This window comes from Podarcis muralis, chromosome 2 (assembly GCF_964188315.1).
Source record: "Podarcis muralis chromosome 2, rPodMur119.hap1.1, whole genome shotgun sequence".
In the NCBI taxonomy this organism is placed as follows: Eukaryota; Metazoa; Chordata; class Lepidosauria; order Squamata; family Lacertidae; genus Podarcis; species Podarcis muralis.
The window spans coordinates 38,800,965-38,818,406 of record NC_135656.1 but is presented as its reverse complement, the minus strand read 5'-3'; the positions used below and the strand labels follow the sequence as shown (position 1 = coordinate 38,818,406).

Sequence of the window (17,442 nt, the reverse complement as noted above, 5' to 3'; positions counted from 1 at the left end):
TCTCTTTGAACTAAAGTTGGGATCTAAGAGACAGATGCTATGATGTTCATATTTTCTTGTAAAATTCAGAGTGGAATTTAAGCCTGCTTTTGGAGCCAGCTGCACTGTATTAATTCATGCTCAAGCAGCTAAGCACCAGAAGTCTGGAATGCTTTCAAGAGAATAGAAGGGAGCTATAAAGCACTTGCTTTTTGGCAGTTCCACACATGCACATACTAAAGAGGGCTAGGCTTGAAGCAAAACTCTGAATATCCTGCCCTGAAATTGTGGGCTTTGCTAAATGTGCAGGTCACAAGTCGTTCCTGGAAGAATCCCCAAAAATATTCACAGTCAGTTAAATGGATCCTTTAAAATTTTTACCTTAGCTACTAGTTGTGGCTTGGGCACTTTCATTAAGTCACAGAGATAGTTGCGCTTATTCCTCAGAAATGACAATTCTGCATCCCTGTTTGGAGAGGGAAAATAGCATCAAGTTATACGGACAGATTCAAAGTCTATCACATCACAAGTACTTAAGTTAGCAAACTTTACTCCAACCCATTTAAGTAAACCTATGATGAATTAAGTAGTCCACAAACTAAGCAAACATAAATGCAGTTTAAATTCCCTACTTAATAAGCTGTCTGTTCTGAGCTCACTGGAGGCTCCATAAGGGCAGTAACTAAAGAGTAGGGAGAGGTTTTGATGCCACATTCCCCAGGAAATCTCTTCACTGCGCACCACACACACACACAAAGCCAGGAGCTGTGGAAAAGCCCCACTCAGGAGTGACAGCCCAGCTTCAGAAACACTGCCTGAAACTAATTGCTCTGGTCTCACTAGAAGCCCTTAAGAACAGCAATGATGGTGGCAAAAATGCTAGAGAGATAGGAAGAGGCCTCAACAGTAACATCACACAGCCTCGAGTGTTTCTCTTAGCAGCCAGCCACCAAAGGAGAGGAGTTAATAGATTTGTATTGTATAATTGTATAAGCTACCTTGGTAGTCAATTAGCTCAAAAGGTGGTGTATAAATCTACAACATAAGCAAATGCAGTTCAAGATCACTCCTTGCATCAAATGAAGTTTGTATTCCAGATTCATGTGAATTGAAAGTGGCATCAAACCTCCCCGGTCATCATTGTAACACACATTTGTCTGGTTGAATCTGCACTCCAACATGGAGGGTTAAATGTCAAGGGTTGGGAGTCAGCATAAGGTTGTAGGTGTGGTTGCATTAACTCACCAGTCAGTGTCACTTAGAATTGTCATGACCTCCTCTATAATATCCGGTTCAGCAATATCACTGTAAGTTATGAGCATTTCATAGACATTACTGGCTGTTGCCTTTCTTATCTGGAGGTAGAAAAAGGAATAGCTTTCAATTACTCTAAAGAGACTCAATGGTTGGATAAGAACACCCTTGTATCATGTCCAGAAAATCACAGGTTAACACTCTTATCTGTATGTACTGCTTGCTCTATACACATGCACTCCAGTCAACCAGCATAGTAAATTAGAATATACAATCACTCTACCTTTCAGCTATGTAGGTCCAGAAAACAGGATACTGGTTCAATAGCCAGATATGTCTAAGAGTGGACTTTAAAGCTGGGTTATTTGCTGTGCATTAAACAACAGCACTGAGGTGAGCCCAACTGCTAAACTGAGAGCACTCTTCAAGGAAGATGGTAGTGATTTACAAACACATTATGGAAGAAGAAATGCAAATAGTCATGAAGTTGGCCAACTACATTTACAGAAATCCACACAAGCAATAAAAGATCAACACCTCCAAGTTCCTAACCAACATCTCCAATACTTACAACAGGAAACGGATGACAAAGGAGGAGGAGGAGCTGAAACAGAACTTTCTCTCTCATGCTGCCTGGAAACTGGATCAGACCACAAAACCTTTATAAAAAAATAAGCAATGTTATTTCATCAGTGGCTTTTTTTCATATTACCACAGAGGAGAAATTGTATTATTGAGTCCAGAAAGGATGTGCAATGTAGAGGAGGCCTCTGCTGCACTCTATCAGTGTCACAACAAACTCTGCAGAAATATATGCATGGGGGGAAATTGAGTTTGGAAACCGTTCTTGGAGAGAGATGTGCCAGATATGAGGCTTTAAAAACTAAAAGGTGCTGTATACTCACCTGACACTACAAAAAGAAGTTCTCTTGCATAAAACAATAGATAAGCATTTGCTAAACTGTGAAGTTTCACAAGAGAAGTACTGCTGATTTTCAGCCTATATATCCTTAACAAAGAACAGGTGAACGGACAGACACTGAACCCAGAGAATGTAGCAAACAAAGCTTAACAAATCTTTCTGCCATGTCTATCTCTCATCATGCATCTGAAAGCTGGTATCGGGGGGAGGGGGGGTTAGAACTGATTATTAGAACTGCAAAAACAAGAAGTCTTATATCTTAAAAAAAGAAACTTTAAAAGTTTCCATAACACACACTTAGAAAGATTAATTTTATGTGTGTGTTTTTAAAAAACAACAACAGAGCAAGTGTTGTCTAGTTCTTCAGTTGAATCAATCAATCAACTATGATGGCAGCAGATTTGCTACATGAAAGAAGTGAACAAACTTGAGAGAAGCACCTTACTAAAACAAGTGAACCATTAGCAGCAAGGTTCTAGAAATCCCCATCAAGTCCTACAAAGACCTCAGAATGTTGGTTATTTCAGCAGCTAGCCTATGGTGGTTGGTTATTTCAGCAGCTAGCCTATGGTGGGGAGTATCTGTAGAGCAGAGGTTTTCACCTTTTTGAGTACATGGCTTGTTTGACCAACTGCCTTCTTTCTGCGGCACCCCTGTGGGGCTCAGCAGCCCAGTTATGTCACCCCTTGCCTGCAGAGCGGACAGCCACTCGCCCTTTTTCAAACACCCTCCCTTGCGGAGTGTTCCCTCAGCCTTCTCTCTTCTCCCCTCACCTTGGGAGTCCTCTGGGCAGCCACAGCTGCCAACCCTGGTCTCTCCCCTGCCCCAAAGAGAGAGGCCTCCTCACACTGCCCCACAGGGGCCTGGGAAGCACCCCCTGACCAGCCCCAGAGGCACCATTTGCCTGGGGAGCTTATAGCCAGGGCTGTTGCAATAAACAGCTGTGCAAACTTTTGGGAGGCAGAGACGCAAGAGGGCATCAGGGGAGGGAGGGAAGGAAAGAGGGAAAGGGGCCAGTGTTGTCCCTGACTATCATTCAAGGCACCCCAGGGTGCCACGGCACACTGGTTGAAAACCACTGCTGTAGAGTATCACAATCCAAACTGCCCTATGGTTAAGGCCATACATCAACAGACTAGGGATGTTTTAGTTAGCAGTATTTGCTTTAGAATCAGTACTCATACAAGGTGCTTCTAAATTCCGTATGGCAACAATGCATTGGCACTTTTAAAAAAAAACAACAGAGTGAAATCACAAGATTGCTTTACAATGGGAGGTGAGCTTTTTGTTACATTTTCATGTGCCCCCCGCCCCAAAGCCACTACACAAATGCAATGATAATTCTTTCCTCAATGCACTAGGTTATTTTAATAGTTCCCTAGTTATCCCTCTGCTTTGTTACAATTTTTCCCCCCAACTTACACTGCAATGCTGGAGCGAAGTTTCTGGATATCTTTAGATCTTCTGCTCTCTTCTTTACAGAGTGTGAGTAACTTCATAGGAAATGGGTGGCTGAAAATTTTAAGTAAACATTATTTCAGAGGGGACCAGTTCTCCTGAGTGTTGCAAACTGTGTTGGACGTTACATAAGCAATCACTAACCACTAAGCTGGCACAGTGGACTTCAGTTTGGGGTGCTAATATCTTGGCCTAGTAATCACATGCTGGTTAAAAAGGTAAAGGGACCCCTGACCGTTAGGTCCAGTTGTGGACGACTCTGGGGTTGCGGTGCTCATCTCGCTTTATTGGCCGAGGGAGCCAGCGTACAGCTTCCAGGTCATGTGGCCATCATGACTATGCTGCTTCTGGCGAACCAGAGCAGCACATGAAAACACCGTTTACCTTCCCACCGGAGCGGTACCTATTTATCTACTTGCACTTTGATGTGCTTTCGAACTGCTAGGTGGGCAGGAGCAGGGGCCAAGCAATGGAAGCTCACTCCCTCATGGGGTAATCGAACTGCCAACCTTCCGATTGGCAAGCCCAAGGCTCAGTGGTTTAGACCACAGCGCCACCCGCGTCCCTCCACATGCTGGTTAGTATGATATAAACCACTATTTTCTATGCCTAAAGCTTTGAATATATATATTTTTAATGTTATGTTTTAAGTCCGCATGGGAAAAGATTTCATATAGCTCTTAAACTAGTTTAGACGCACAAACACATACACCCCTGAACATAAAGCTGGTTCAATAAGATTAAGTGTTTCTTAGTGTGCATATTTAGTGAAATCTTATCCAGAATCTCCATTTGTAAGCAAGGCTGCACAAAGCTGCACATGTGTAAATTACCCCTAAGGAAACACATTCTATCTGTATAATATTGCTGCAAGGTAGAGTGCAGAATGGATTCTGCATTCTTTGTTTCAAGCCAGGTTAACTTTGTTAGCAATTATGCAAGGCTGTGCATAGACAGGATGGAATTTATTGGAAATTAATTCAGTTAACAGGAGTGCTTGCTGCTTTTCAGCACAGGACAATGGCAATATAGGGAATGAGGTGTGATTTCCAAAGGAAATGACAATACAGGCATTCAGCAAAGAGGCCAATTACAGCTGAGCATCTGGAAAAAATTTAGTGCATGTAGTCTAATGTGTAGGATTCTGCATCTGAAATAGACCTGCTTTGCTTTCTGTCATCTGCCAATTCCACATTTGTAATAACTAACTCTAACCTATGGGTGATCTCAAATAGCACAGCCTCTCCAAAGGAAATTGAGAAAATTCCTTCTCCTGTATGGGCAGCACTCCAGCAGAAACAGGATCAGTGAATAGGGAAAAGGGATCTGTCTAAAAGGTTCTGTGTTATGCAAATTGGGCACACGTGTTCCTGAAAATGGAGCTTTTTTAAAAAAGGTGAGCAGCATTTTTACCAGATCAATCACGACATCACTCAGGGTGGTCCCTAAATCAAGAGCACAGAGTGCCCCCCAGATGAGAGCCTGCACAGGTATGAAATTACTGTTGTTAAGGAAAGCACCCATCTGTGGACGAAGTCAAAGCGTCACCTGTAGCAATACACTCCATTAGATGGCACATTACTGCACCTTCGGCAAATGGACATGCAAGTAAACACAGAAAACTGCAACTGACACTCAGGTATAAATACTGGATATGCTACTAAAACTGGAAAGAATAGTTTCTCCTGCCCTTTCATTTGGTATCTCATAGGACAAGAGAACAACATGACTCAAGTATCTACTTTGAGATTTTGTTACGATCAAGTGTGCATGTGTGTGCACGCACGCACTTGAGGTAGTTTTACTAAGATACTGTTCAGTGGTTCATTGGGATTATTTCTACAAAGAGACTGACATTGCAGGTGATCATCATTAGTTCTGTTTAATTTGTAAACAGGATTTACAACTCAACTCTTAGTACGGCTTATGACCTGGTTTGCACATCACATTAAACCACATTTAAAACAAACTGGTTCAGTGTGAATGAGCTGCAGGCCCTTTGGTTCTCCCCATTCCAGCTTTGTTGCTGGGGAACATGCCATAGTCTGTCTTGTGTTGTCTGAACACAGGCTAGTTTGTTTGGAAGAAACAAATCACACACAATAAGCAAAAAACCTTGGCTTCTGATCATGACCCTGGGTTCAGATGACACACCCAGCCATACTATGGCTTGTTTTCCTGCAGCACAGCAGCAATTGGAGGAGAGGCAGGGAAAGAGAGGCTTTATATTATGCTCATTAGTACTTACTTCTCTTCTGTTAGAAAAATATCAAAGCAGCCATTGGCCAATATCTGGTCCAGCATCTTTAGCAACGGTACAGATACCCTATTGAGGAAAACACACAGAAGACAGAACAACATGTTTGACACCACTTGCGATGGGACTTTCACAGTTCAGATTAAAAAGAGAAACTTTTGCCAAAGTTCATACACTTCTGTCTTTTCATATAGCCAAAACTAGTTTGAGAGCATGACTGAGAGCTAACTGCACACTTAGTGTGATCATAAAGCAGTAGTCAGGTGGTAATACAGTCACACATGTTTGCAGTGCCCATATGACCATTCTCACTTCATAGGGGGAATCACACACTGTGGTGTTTACAGGGCAAAACTAGATGCTCTTTGTGTTGGGGTGAGAATCAAAGGAATACTTTCTCCCTATTTACCAACCTGCCGGATTTTTAATTTTTCTCCCAAAGCCAGGATCTGAAACCAGGTCTGCCCAGAAGGTAGGAATCATTTGCAAGGAATCAACATGCAATGAAAGGGATGGGGAGACGGGACTGTGCACCTTCCCTCCTGCAAAAACTTCCCTGCAAGTGCCCTCACCATCACATTCCTGCTATCTTGGCAAGTGTGGGCACCACACATTTGCAAGGCTACTGTCCAGTTCTGCCCACAAACAGTGCAGGTGTGAAAACTTGTGACGCAATGGCTCTCCAGTATCCAGAATCTAACACAATACTTGGTTCGTTTCCTAAACAAAATTTGAAATGGGAAAAACAAAGTGCAGAAGTTCAAACTTCAACCATTTTAGCTCCAGGGAATGGTCAGATAAGAGTCTGCAAGAGTTTGGCAAGGCTCCTGGATTCCTTTCTGTAATTTATACATTGAGACACACATCTGAATATTCCCATTAAGGAGTGGGGCGTGTGCCTGCACACAGTCATTTTCTGGCTGTTGGCCTACATACCCTTTCAGAATGTGATGAGGAAATAGTTTTACTGGCAGTGTTCAAGCATTAACATACACACCCTATCCCTCATCTGTTTCGAAAATTTAGAGCAGAGGTGGGGAGCATGTGGCCCCTCCAGATGTTGCTGGACTACAACTCCCACCACCCCTGACCACTGGCCATGCTGCTGGGAACTGGAGTTCATAAACATCTGGAGGGTCCCCACCTCTGCTGTGGGAAAGCCTGCCTTGGTTTAAGAACGCTTTGGTTTAAGAACGGACTTCCGGAACGGATTAAGTTCGTAAACCAAGGTACCACTGTATCCATATTAATTGTGCATGGTGACACTGCTCCCTGTCCTTGGGATCTCATGCCCTATATTCTTGGATGATCAGAGGCCTACAATTCATTTCCTCACCTATGTTCTAGAGCCTGCATCCCATGTTTCCTGATAACTCTAGTGTTTGTTCCTCCAACATGCTGCTAACTGGCTACCACTCCATTGGCTCCTCTTGCCTATGCACAGGAAATAAATGCCAGAAGGAACAAATGAGTTCTTCTGGGACTCATAGTTCATGAGAGAGCACATGTCACATAGTGAGGTGCACGTTTCTCTTCTAGAGTGCTTTGTGGGACCATAACACCAAGTTCAGAAATAAGCCTCCATTTGCCCCTTGATAATTAAGAGGTAGCCAGCAGCAGAGGCTTTGCTTTGTTCTCAGTGCTGTGAGAATACAGTGCCAAATTTGGAGATTAGCCTGTGACTGCTTCCATGGCTTGAACACTGAATCAACTGATATCATATCCTGTGTCAGGTGACAAGACAGGGAGGCAGAGGTGGGGGCCAGTTCTGGATCCTCAGGCCAGATCCAGTTCCCCATTCCTGCCATTTAGTTATGTAGCCTGTGCTCCATTCAGGAAAATATCCCCCAAATGCAATTTGGTTAGCCAAGTTATTGTGCCTTCCTATCTCTTATGCCTGGCAAATCAGCAAAAAAAAATTTGGCCCACTGACTTGCACTTCTGGCCTTAGGCTTTTTCATAACCATAGATTCCAAGTCAAAGAGAGTAGAATGAAAACTATAGTGACTTTTTAAGCGATTTATCTGGAAACACAGGAATACATTCAGGAATGTGCCCAACAAGCCCCTATAGAAAGATATAGGTTACCTGTCATTCAGCAGATTGTCCTCAAAGACCTTGAGCAGTGTATCACAAAATATGTTCATTGCATCCATATTGCTCTGAATTCCCTTCAGATAGCTGAACAGGCTCTGTGATGAGCACCTTACCTGCAAGTGAAAAACACTTCCAATAAACAAACATGAAAAGATTAACTTCAGCCTTCACTATATCTCCGAGGGACTTTTTTTTCAGACTGGGGGGCAGGGGAGAAGAGAAAATTGATTTTTGAGGTTTTAAAGTCGATAGGAATTCTACACTACATGAACAATAGGGAAAATGCACTTCAGCATCCTTTATAACCAAGGACCCATAACAACCTGGTAACATTGTGCCATTTCAGTTAAATAGGAAATGTAATTGGATGTTTAAACGTACAGCTAAATAAGCAAGAAAAGCAGCCAGTGGCATGACACATTTTGCATTTTATCCAGGAAATATGTGCACTGCTAACACAGTCCCTTCTACATGTGCACAGTGTTTATAACTGCTAAACAAACTTGGATGGAAGGGAGAAAACAAGGACTTCTTTCCACAGACTGCTACGTTTTATGGCTACTGGGGGATCCTGCCTATGTTTAGGACATTACCTTCATCCACCCTCTGTGACTAACCCTTAAGATCCAGACTGCAGTAAGATTCACAGGAACTACTGCACTTCTAATAAATTCAACACGTTTTGTGAGTCCTTAAAGTTCTTTTAATATGGTATAAAGGCACAAGAGAACAATGCCTCACCACCAGTGATTTTCCAAACAGTAAGATAAAGGCCTACTCAGCGATTCGTATTTCTTTTCCAGTGCAGGGGACCGGTGAATAGTGCATTACAGCCCATTAGGGCCAATAAAAGAGAGCATCATTTCTGGATTATTTCAGATGTTGACATATTGACTACCCTGAAGTGGCAAAAATATAGAATCCTGTCATTAGCATTTGGTCATGCTGGACTGGATCCAGAGCAAGTTATGTCCTACTTCAGTCCCATTAAAATCAACATGGAAATTCATACACCACTAACTTAGAACACATTAAAATCAATGGGAGTTAAGTGTGACTTAGGCTCCAACCCGGTGCATCTTTTCTCCACTGAAAGGATTATACTGAGCCTCTGCCTCTGTACTCTTTTGCCTTCCAGTCTCCTTAGTGCTGTCTCTTCCTTTCCCTTTCAAATGCTTTTAATATCCATTTGCAAACTTGACAAGCCATCCATGGGACAACTTGGATGCAGAGGCACTTCTTTAACAATACTAGAGCTCCAAACTGTATTCAAATACTGAACTGTATGTTCCCAGTCGGAAGTTGCCACCTCATCAATCTGAAAAGCTCATCTTGTAATGCATTGACTTAATTTCACGATTGGGAAAACAGTACGTTGACCCACAAGAACTCATGGTACTCTCCTACTTTTATCAGCCACTTGATTATGCTGTCACTTATACCAGATACAACCTATGAGCCCACTTTCGTATCCTGTGTGACAACACTTTGTGCTGTTTTTCTAGACGAATCCCTCCTATGCTACATAGTTTCCTGCAGCTTTCACCTTTGGTTTGATCACTAATGGCCAAGATGAGAAGGTTGAATATGTCAGTTGCAGTTTCACAAAGCAAAAGTGAACTTCAGGCAGGATATTATTGCTGCTCTTCAATTTCCCATGGTTTGTAGTTCATGTTTTTCTATGCACTGATCTTTATCAAGTTATCAAAATACATCTAATGAAAAAATGCAAATGTGGCTGTTAGGATTAATCTCACAAATTATTTTGAAGGGAAAAATTGGCAATCCATTGTGCAGAATGGAAATTATTGTTTTGACAGAGCACAACAAGGCCTGACAGAACCGATACAAACTTTTGTGTCTAGAGCTGTTTTCTGACTACAACTCCCATCATTCCTAATTAGCAGGACCAGTAGTCGGGGGTGATGGGGATTGTAGTCCAAAAACAGCTTGAGACCCAAGTTTGGGAAACCTTGAGTTACATAATTTGAGACAGTGAGTTTTTCTCAGCTACAGCAGCTCCCTCATTGAAGAATAAGAGCCACTGTGCTGTATAAACTAAAAAGAATTTAAAATCTTTTGTTCGTTTCATAGTTCCATATACTTATCGGAGAGACATGAGCTAGAACAGTGTTTCCCAAACATTTGCTAAGTAAAGCACATTTGTTTCCCAACTTAAAATAGGAAGCACACTTCATTCTTACACTCCAAAGGTTTACATTGAAGAGTGCAAACCTGCTGTGTTCACAATAGCTGTGTCTTCACAATAGCAAACCTGCTGTGTTTCTGGGCAAATAACTTTTCCAGGTGCAGCTCCCCAAAGGCAGATAAATCTGCTGCATCTCAAGAACATAAGAATCATGCTGGAACCAAAGGTCTACATAGTCCACAATCTTAATTCTAACAGTGGCAAGCCAGCTGCTCCTGGGGAGTCCACAAGCAGGGCAGGAAGGCAAACATGTTCCACGCTGTTGCCCCCATATTGCCTCTGAACACAAGAGGTTTAAAATAGCTTTTTATAGCTAAAAGCAATGGATACACCTATTCTCAATTTGTCTAATCTTTTAAAAGCATCTAAGCTAGTGGCAATCACCAAATCGTGTTGCGCAGAATTCCATAAATTCATAAATGTGCAATTCATAAATCTGCACTGGGAAGGACTGACTGAACTGAACAAACTGATGCAAAGATAGGGTAGAATTACCTGGCTCCAATGGAGGCTAATGGAAATATTTCAGACATTCAGCGAGCAGTCCAATTTGTAGGTGGTATTTGGGGCTCACGGGAGCATTTTAATTATTTAATGAATGCATTTTCAGAGGCACACTAGCCCTTCTTTCATGTCTGGAAATTACTGGACTACAACCCAAGTAAACTGAGATATTCTAGGGAGGTCTACAAAAAGCTAATGATTCAACAGTGTTTTTGAAGCGGAACAGAAGGTTGTTCTCTTAAACAAGCAGGCAGAGCCAACAATAATCAAAAGAGCTGGAAGCAATCAAACTGTTTACACGTTTCAAAACTTAAGTGTAACAAATTCTAAAAACCCAACATGAAAATATTGGGGGCAAGAACCTCTGTATGACCTCTTGAAGTAACTCAAGGCTATTTCTCTGTCTGTGAAACTTGGGGTAGGAAAAACCTCATATTTAAAGCAAAATTAAATTTACTCTCCACCTCATTATGAAAACCCGCAAGAGTTTGACATCATGAACCGAACATTCAAGCATTCTACAAATGTGAAGGCTCAGCACACTTAACAGTGCTGGAAGCCTGATGGTCTGTTGTAGAAAGAAAAGGACCAGAATCAGGTTCAAGGACTCTTGCACTCGCATGATTCTGAGTAGTGATATTACACCACTGCAAAAACTCAAGGCAGTGCAACTGTGCATGAAATGAATGTGGACAAGGACATAGTGTTGCAGGGGCAGGATCAGAAAGGTGCAATGATTTCATGAATCCTGTGCTAAAAAGAACAAGGCTTCCCAGACACTAGTAGCTCAGCCTCATTGGTAAGCTGCTATACAGTAAGTACTGGGTGGGGAGACTTGCAGAACCAAAGCACATTACTGCAACAGCCTGCAAGGACATTGATGGGCAGATGGGATCGTGTTCTCACTGGCCAAACAAAGCTATGTGACTAAGCTGAATTTCACCAACACCCATTTGTAAATGGAGTACAGAGAAAGGACAGCAAGTAGGAAAGAGGAAACACTAAGCTGCCAGTCACTACCTGATGCTGATTAGGTGGCAATGGTGTCACAGCCCTCTATAGGAACCTATAGGGCTGCGCTGTAAGCTGCCCCACATTCTTAATTTACTTGTGACTGCCAGTAGTGATAATAAAAATCCTCCAAAGTTAGTTTCATTTTCAGAGGCAACTAAAGCCGGAAATTACAAGGAACACAGTGACAAGTAGAAATGCTTGTTAAAAGCAAAATGCAGTTGAAGTAATTTGCAAGTGAAATAAAGTTAGAATACCAATAGGTTTCTAAGGCTGTATGGCGTCTGACATTATCCAGAGAGACTGGCAAGATCGTCAAGTTGTGCTCAAACTGTTGTGCTCTTCTGGATTTCAGAAGCCTGCCCAAGAACAAGGTGCTAATTGTAATTTATACAGAAAATTTGGAAAATGGGGGAATGAAAGGCTATGTTTGTGATGTTTTGGCAGGCCTCTCCATGCCAGCATGACCTCAGTTTTCAAGAAAGGAGATGTTGGTGTGGGGAGGAACTGCAGTGTGGACTTCTCTCATTTGGCCTCGGGTTACCAGAGCTGTGCTGTAGCACCTTAGAATAAATGAAAAGAGGTATGTAGTGAAGTGATGAAAATTGCTATATGGAAACAAACAGAGATGAACTGAACCAGGCTTCAGCCACGCTAAACAGCAATAGGCTGGGTGCCTCCCACACTTTCATACCCCAATAAAAGACTTTAGCAGTACAAACATCAGCAACTTGCTTCCAGAAATGAACTACTACCTGAATTGATACATGGCTCTTAACATAGTCACTCTTAAGATAGACGCCGCCTACCGATCAAACATTTTCTTAAAATTCACTTACTGTTGATTCAGTCAATCCACCAACGGACACGGTCAGTCCTGTCAGAACATGGTATTGATAAGATGGCAAACTCAGAAGCTGTGTGATTCTGGGAAAGGCTTGCGATGGAGCATTCCAGTTTAAGGTTACTGCCTCGGACCTGTCAACAATAGAAAAGATGATCCCTTTTGAAGCAAGGGCAATAGAAAGCAGGTAACATAAGCCTTATTTCCTCCTGAGCACTGGTTTGTTTCACCAAAACTGCTGCTAAGCTCTGAAATTTCCATTTTTAAAGTAGAAAAATTATCCACAGAAATCAAAGCTGGCATCCTTTGACAGTAAGACTCAGAAATGCTCTTTGTCAATGCAGCAGTATAACCTTATTTCAATTCAAATTCAATTGAAAGTGCAATCCAAAATTCAGTCAAAGACACGTAGGGGGGCCACAAGATGCAGCTATGCCCCATTCTGTTGGTAGAGAGAGATCACAGCCAGTGGGACGGCACTTATAGTGCCACAGGTACACCCAGGGAAAGGTTGGCAGGTGCAGATGTCCTGCTGGGGTGGGGGTAGAGCAGTGAAACATTTTGGGTGAATACCAGGAATGGTGCAAGGATCTAGAATATCCTGGTCCCCTCATTCTTTCTGCATACAGACACCCAAAAGAAACCACCAACTACCCCAGTCCTGAAGCTCCTATAGGTAATTCTTTCCTGCTGACCACGAGGGAGCTATAAGGCAGGAAGCCAGCAAGTAGTAGCTCTACCATGGAATTTCTGCATCAGCACCATAGGATTGCGCTGCAAAATGCAGGAATGCTTGAGATGCCAAGTTAAATTGTATGCACAAAGTATGCTTTGCTTACATCAGCTTCTGAAGCATTATTTTTAACAAATCAGTAAGTAAATTTTACTTACTTTTGGAACTGCTGATAACTCACACCCTGTCCGAAGTCTGGTTACTGGATTAACGAAATGACCAAAGGTGGAAAATCCCACACACTTGATAACTTATGGCAGGGATGGGGAACCTGTGCCCCCCCCCAAGAGTTGTTGAACCCCAACTTGCTTCAGTTCTAATCAACATGGTTAATGGCCAGGTAGGATGGGAGTGAGAGTCCAACAACAGTGGGAGGTTCCCCAAGCCCCATTTATGGATCCGGCCAGAACAAAACTTAGGTTGCCTTCTCTAATAAACACAAATAGCCACTCTGAATCTCAAAAGTCTACTCCTAACAAGACAGAATGAAATATTCTCTTTAAACATATTTCTAAATAAAGAGTTCTTTCATGTTTATGGGCAAATGTTTATTGTGCAATTCTATGATAAACCAATGAGATACTAGTTACCTTGGAAATATTTTCTCTAAATCCTCCCGGTGGGGTATGTGTGGAATTGGAGGGTCGTCAAAGTACAGAAGTGTGAGGAATACAGATCCTGCATGGGCTCGAAATCGGTCGATTTTTTCAGCTGATTGCTGAGCCACACAGCACATGATCCGCTTGGAGCTGAAGTTTAGTACACAGAACACTCATTCATTTGGAACGACATATTCCAGAGAAACCTCTCCCTATATGACTACTCCCCGTCCCCATTAACATTTCCCATTCAGACCCTGCTAAGGATTCCTTCAGCAAAGGAAGTGAGAACAGCTGTGTAAAGAAGCTATACTTTTACTTTGCCCTGAGATTTACAAGGGGTGGTTAGACCAAATTTCTCTCCTAGCTTTGAAGACCCATGAAGCACATCTACTCAGCTTGCCTTTTTTTTTACAAGATTGGCAAAACAGCTGTTTTGACTGCTTTCCCTGTGCTGACTATTCTTTATAACTGTATCTAGCACAGTATTTTTAAGGTTTTAATTCTTTTATTATAACCCATATAAAGCTATAACTTTTTAAATGTATAATTATATAAAAATAGATACAGTGTTTCTTGGTGCAGGAAAGGCACAATATCTATCTTAAGCGGGAATAGCTATTAATGTAAAGCAGTTTAACAAAGAAGGGATAATCAGAAGCTACAATCTGCATTCCCTGTACTCACAACAGATGCAAGATAGGCTGTGCTCCAGTTCTTTCATTAGCAGTATTGATGGAAGTAACTGAATCCCATAGGTAGGAGGGATTACTGAAAGAGCCTTTTACAGAAACAGCTCATCACCTAACCATACAGCAGGCATTCACAGATTATATTTGCAAAATACATACACATTTGCATCGATTAGCTCTGGCTCAGTCCGTGCTAACAAAAGGGTCATTTCCATTAAACTGGTCATAGCAGCTTCTCTCACCCTGTTAAAATAAGCAAGTTGCCATTGTAAATTTATAACTTCTTATGGACATGCTTCATGTAAATCTACATTGCTTCTATGATCAGAAAAATATACTTTCACGCCACAGTCTCATATATCAGTGTGCTTTCTTCCAGGTCAGTCTCTGTGATATAGAATGCATACAGCCCTGGATGTATAACAAAAGAAGAGTACAAAACAAAGAACCATTCTAAGGGCCAAGTTATAAGTCCAGTTAATTGCAGGAAAGCAAATGATGTGATTCTTACTTTACTTCATTAGTAGACAGCAACTGTTGAGGAGGGTGAGCAGAATTGGGACTGCATCCCAGCTGGGTGTTAACAAAGTAGGATGTGGTACAGAGGGCTGCAGTGTGTGTGGAGGGGGGGGGGGTATCAGCAGAAAATGGGTGTCCCAACCTGCGCAAGCAGAAGCAACTTATTTTCATCTACACAGTGGGATGGCCCAGAACATTTCCTTCCTGATCTCAATAGAGAGTTTGGCTTCTTTTTTATGCATATGAATACTCCATGTGTTCACATAATTCAGCTAAAACCTGGTCTACAGATGCATTACCTCTGTGCTTCCAATGAGTATTTAAAGAACTATTAACCAACTTTAGTAACAGTCCTGTATCTTATCACAGTGGCCTGCCTTTTGTATTTTTGTACTTTTCCAAGGTGGAAAGGGGCAAATGCATATAAACTCTGAAAATGGGTGGACAAGTAAGTGAGAATTAGGCTACTGGGGGGTGGGGAATATAAACTGCATCATAGCGTTTGGCAACCTTTCATCAAAGAATACTTCTTCCTCTTTTTGTATGACATCTTACTATTAAGGTACTCATATCCAACACCTGAAGACAGTTTATGCGCTGGGACATGTCCAAACTGTCAAAAGGAATGTTAAGTTTGCATATGGAAAATACAGTTGGTTAGCTTTCCCACGAATCTTTTTTTTTTAAAAAAAGATCCAACCAAAGCTTTCTTCATATACAAGAGCAATTCTTTCCTAAACCTGTTTTATACATAAAATACATACTTTTAAGAAAATAAAAAAGAGCAGTACCAAGTAGGCAAGATTCACAAGAGTGCCCTTCCAGCCAGTTCTTAGGCCAAACCACTCATCTTTGTTGCAAGAAGAGGGGCAAGACCACCGAGAGCTTTCCCATCTTCAAGACCTCTCCTCAACCAACAAGCTTTATTTACTGAAGAAATGTCCACACCGATCTTTGTGAAAATATCTCCACAAAGCAGCTTATAACAATATTTAAAATCAAAACAGCATTGCAGTCTAATAATAATAATAATAATAATAATAATAATAATAATAATAATACCATTTCATGTCTACTCTTAAGAGCACAACAAAAGCAGTCAGCAATAAAGCAGTCAAAATCCAAAAGCCAGCATAAAACTGCAGTATGCATTAACCAGAAGCCATCAAGAAAATAGCAGGACTTCAAGGCCCTCTTAAACATCGACAGGGATGAGGCCTGCTGAGTCTCAGAAGGAACTGAGTTCCACAATTGTGGGGCCACTGGTGAGAAGCCTCTGTTACAAGGGCTGGATAATCTTAACAAGTGGGCAATGTAGCAAGTCCTCCAATGCCAATTGCAAGGTATATGTAGTTTGTTAGGAGCGCCACAGATTCTTCAGGGTGTCAAAGGATTACCTTTGACAAACCCTTTCAATTGGGCCTTGATATACATGGGCAACCACTGCAACTGGTATGGTCTAGGTGATGTTCCCATAACCTGGCCTCAGCCACAAGTTTCTGGTTGCAGTTTCCAGCCTTCACAGGCAACAGCACACAGAAAGCATTGCAGCAGTATGGTTTGGCTGCAGCAAATGCATAGATAACTGAGGCAAGATAACTATCAAGCTGGTAAGCCACATGTGACCCTTCTAGATAGGGTCACATGTGGTGTACCAGCTGAATTTATCCTAGCCACAGCTGCCACCTGAGCTTCCTCAGTTGGTGACAAGTTCTGGATCATTCCCAAACTGCTGGTGTGGTTCTTCAAGGGGAGTGCAAAAACACCTAGAACCATATATCCAGAGACAGCAGTTCTCTTACTCATACACCTTGGTCTTGCCTGGATTAAGCTTCAGCTTGTTCAGCCTCACCACCTTAACTTCAATGTTTGGCTGGGAATTTTATAGGTGCTGCACTGTAGTTTCAAGACTGATGGTGACTGTAATGTTATGTCCTTATGTTTTGATTAGTATTTGTTTGTATCCCACACTGAAACCTTGTGCTGAATATTTACAACTACATTTTCTTGACGCTAAAAAATAATCAAGAAGAATTTTAGACAGCTACATAGCTTATGTTTTCTAGGCACTGGGCACTTGACATGACGTTACACTATTTATTCTTAGATTTGGGGCTCAAAGATGAAGACTTGAGTTTATTACGCTTGTTATGTGGTTGGAATGGAATGAAAGCACTTGTTAAAGGGTACAAAGTGTAACGATTTATCTTATTTATTTGTAATCATGACTCGAAACGATGTAACAGTGGGAGAGTGAACACTGCACACCAACCAACTGGAATTCTCACACGAAACTATCAAAAAAGCTTGAATTTTGAAATTTTTCTGGCAGAAAGGAGGTTGTTTATTAATGACATTTAAATC

At 41.8% G+C, this 17,442-nt stretch overlaps 1 protein-coding gene across 6 annotated transcripts in view; it reads right to left on the bottom strand.

Moving 5' to 3' along the window:
* The window catches only part of TBCD (tubulin folding cofactor D), a 125,450-nt gene that overhangs the window by 3,494 nt on the left and 104,514 nt on the right, over positions 1-17,442 (bottom strand). For all 6 annotated transcript variants that reach the window (XM_077924294.1, XM_077924292.1, XM_077924291.1 and 3 more), the window contains 9 exons: positions 14,719-14,802; positions 13,859-14,017; positions 12,531-12,669; positions 7,959-8,080; positions 5,862-5,939; positions 3,578-3,667; positions 1,805-1,892; positions 1,225-1,334; positions 361-445 (listed from right to left, as the gene is read on the bottom strand). In XM_077924294.1, the coding sequence (XP_077780420.1) occupies positions 361-445; positions 1,225-1,334; positions 1,805-1,892; positions 3,578-3,667; positions 5,862-5,939; positions 7,959-8,080; positions 12,531-12,669; positions 13,859-14,017; positions 14,719-14,802 (955 nt within the window). The remainder of the gene's footprint in view (positions 1-360; positions 446-1,224; positions 1,335-1,804; positions 1,893-3,577; positions 3,668-5,861; positions 5,940-7,958; positions 8,081-12,530; positions 12,670-13,858; positions 14,018-14,718; positions 14,803-17,442) is intronic.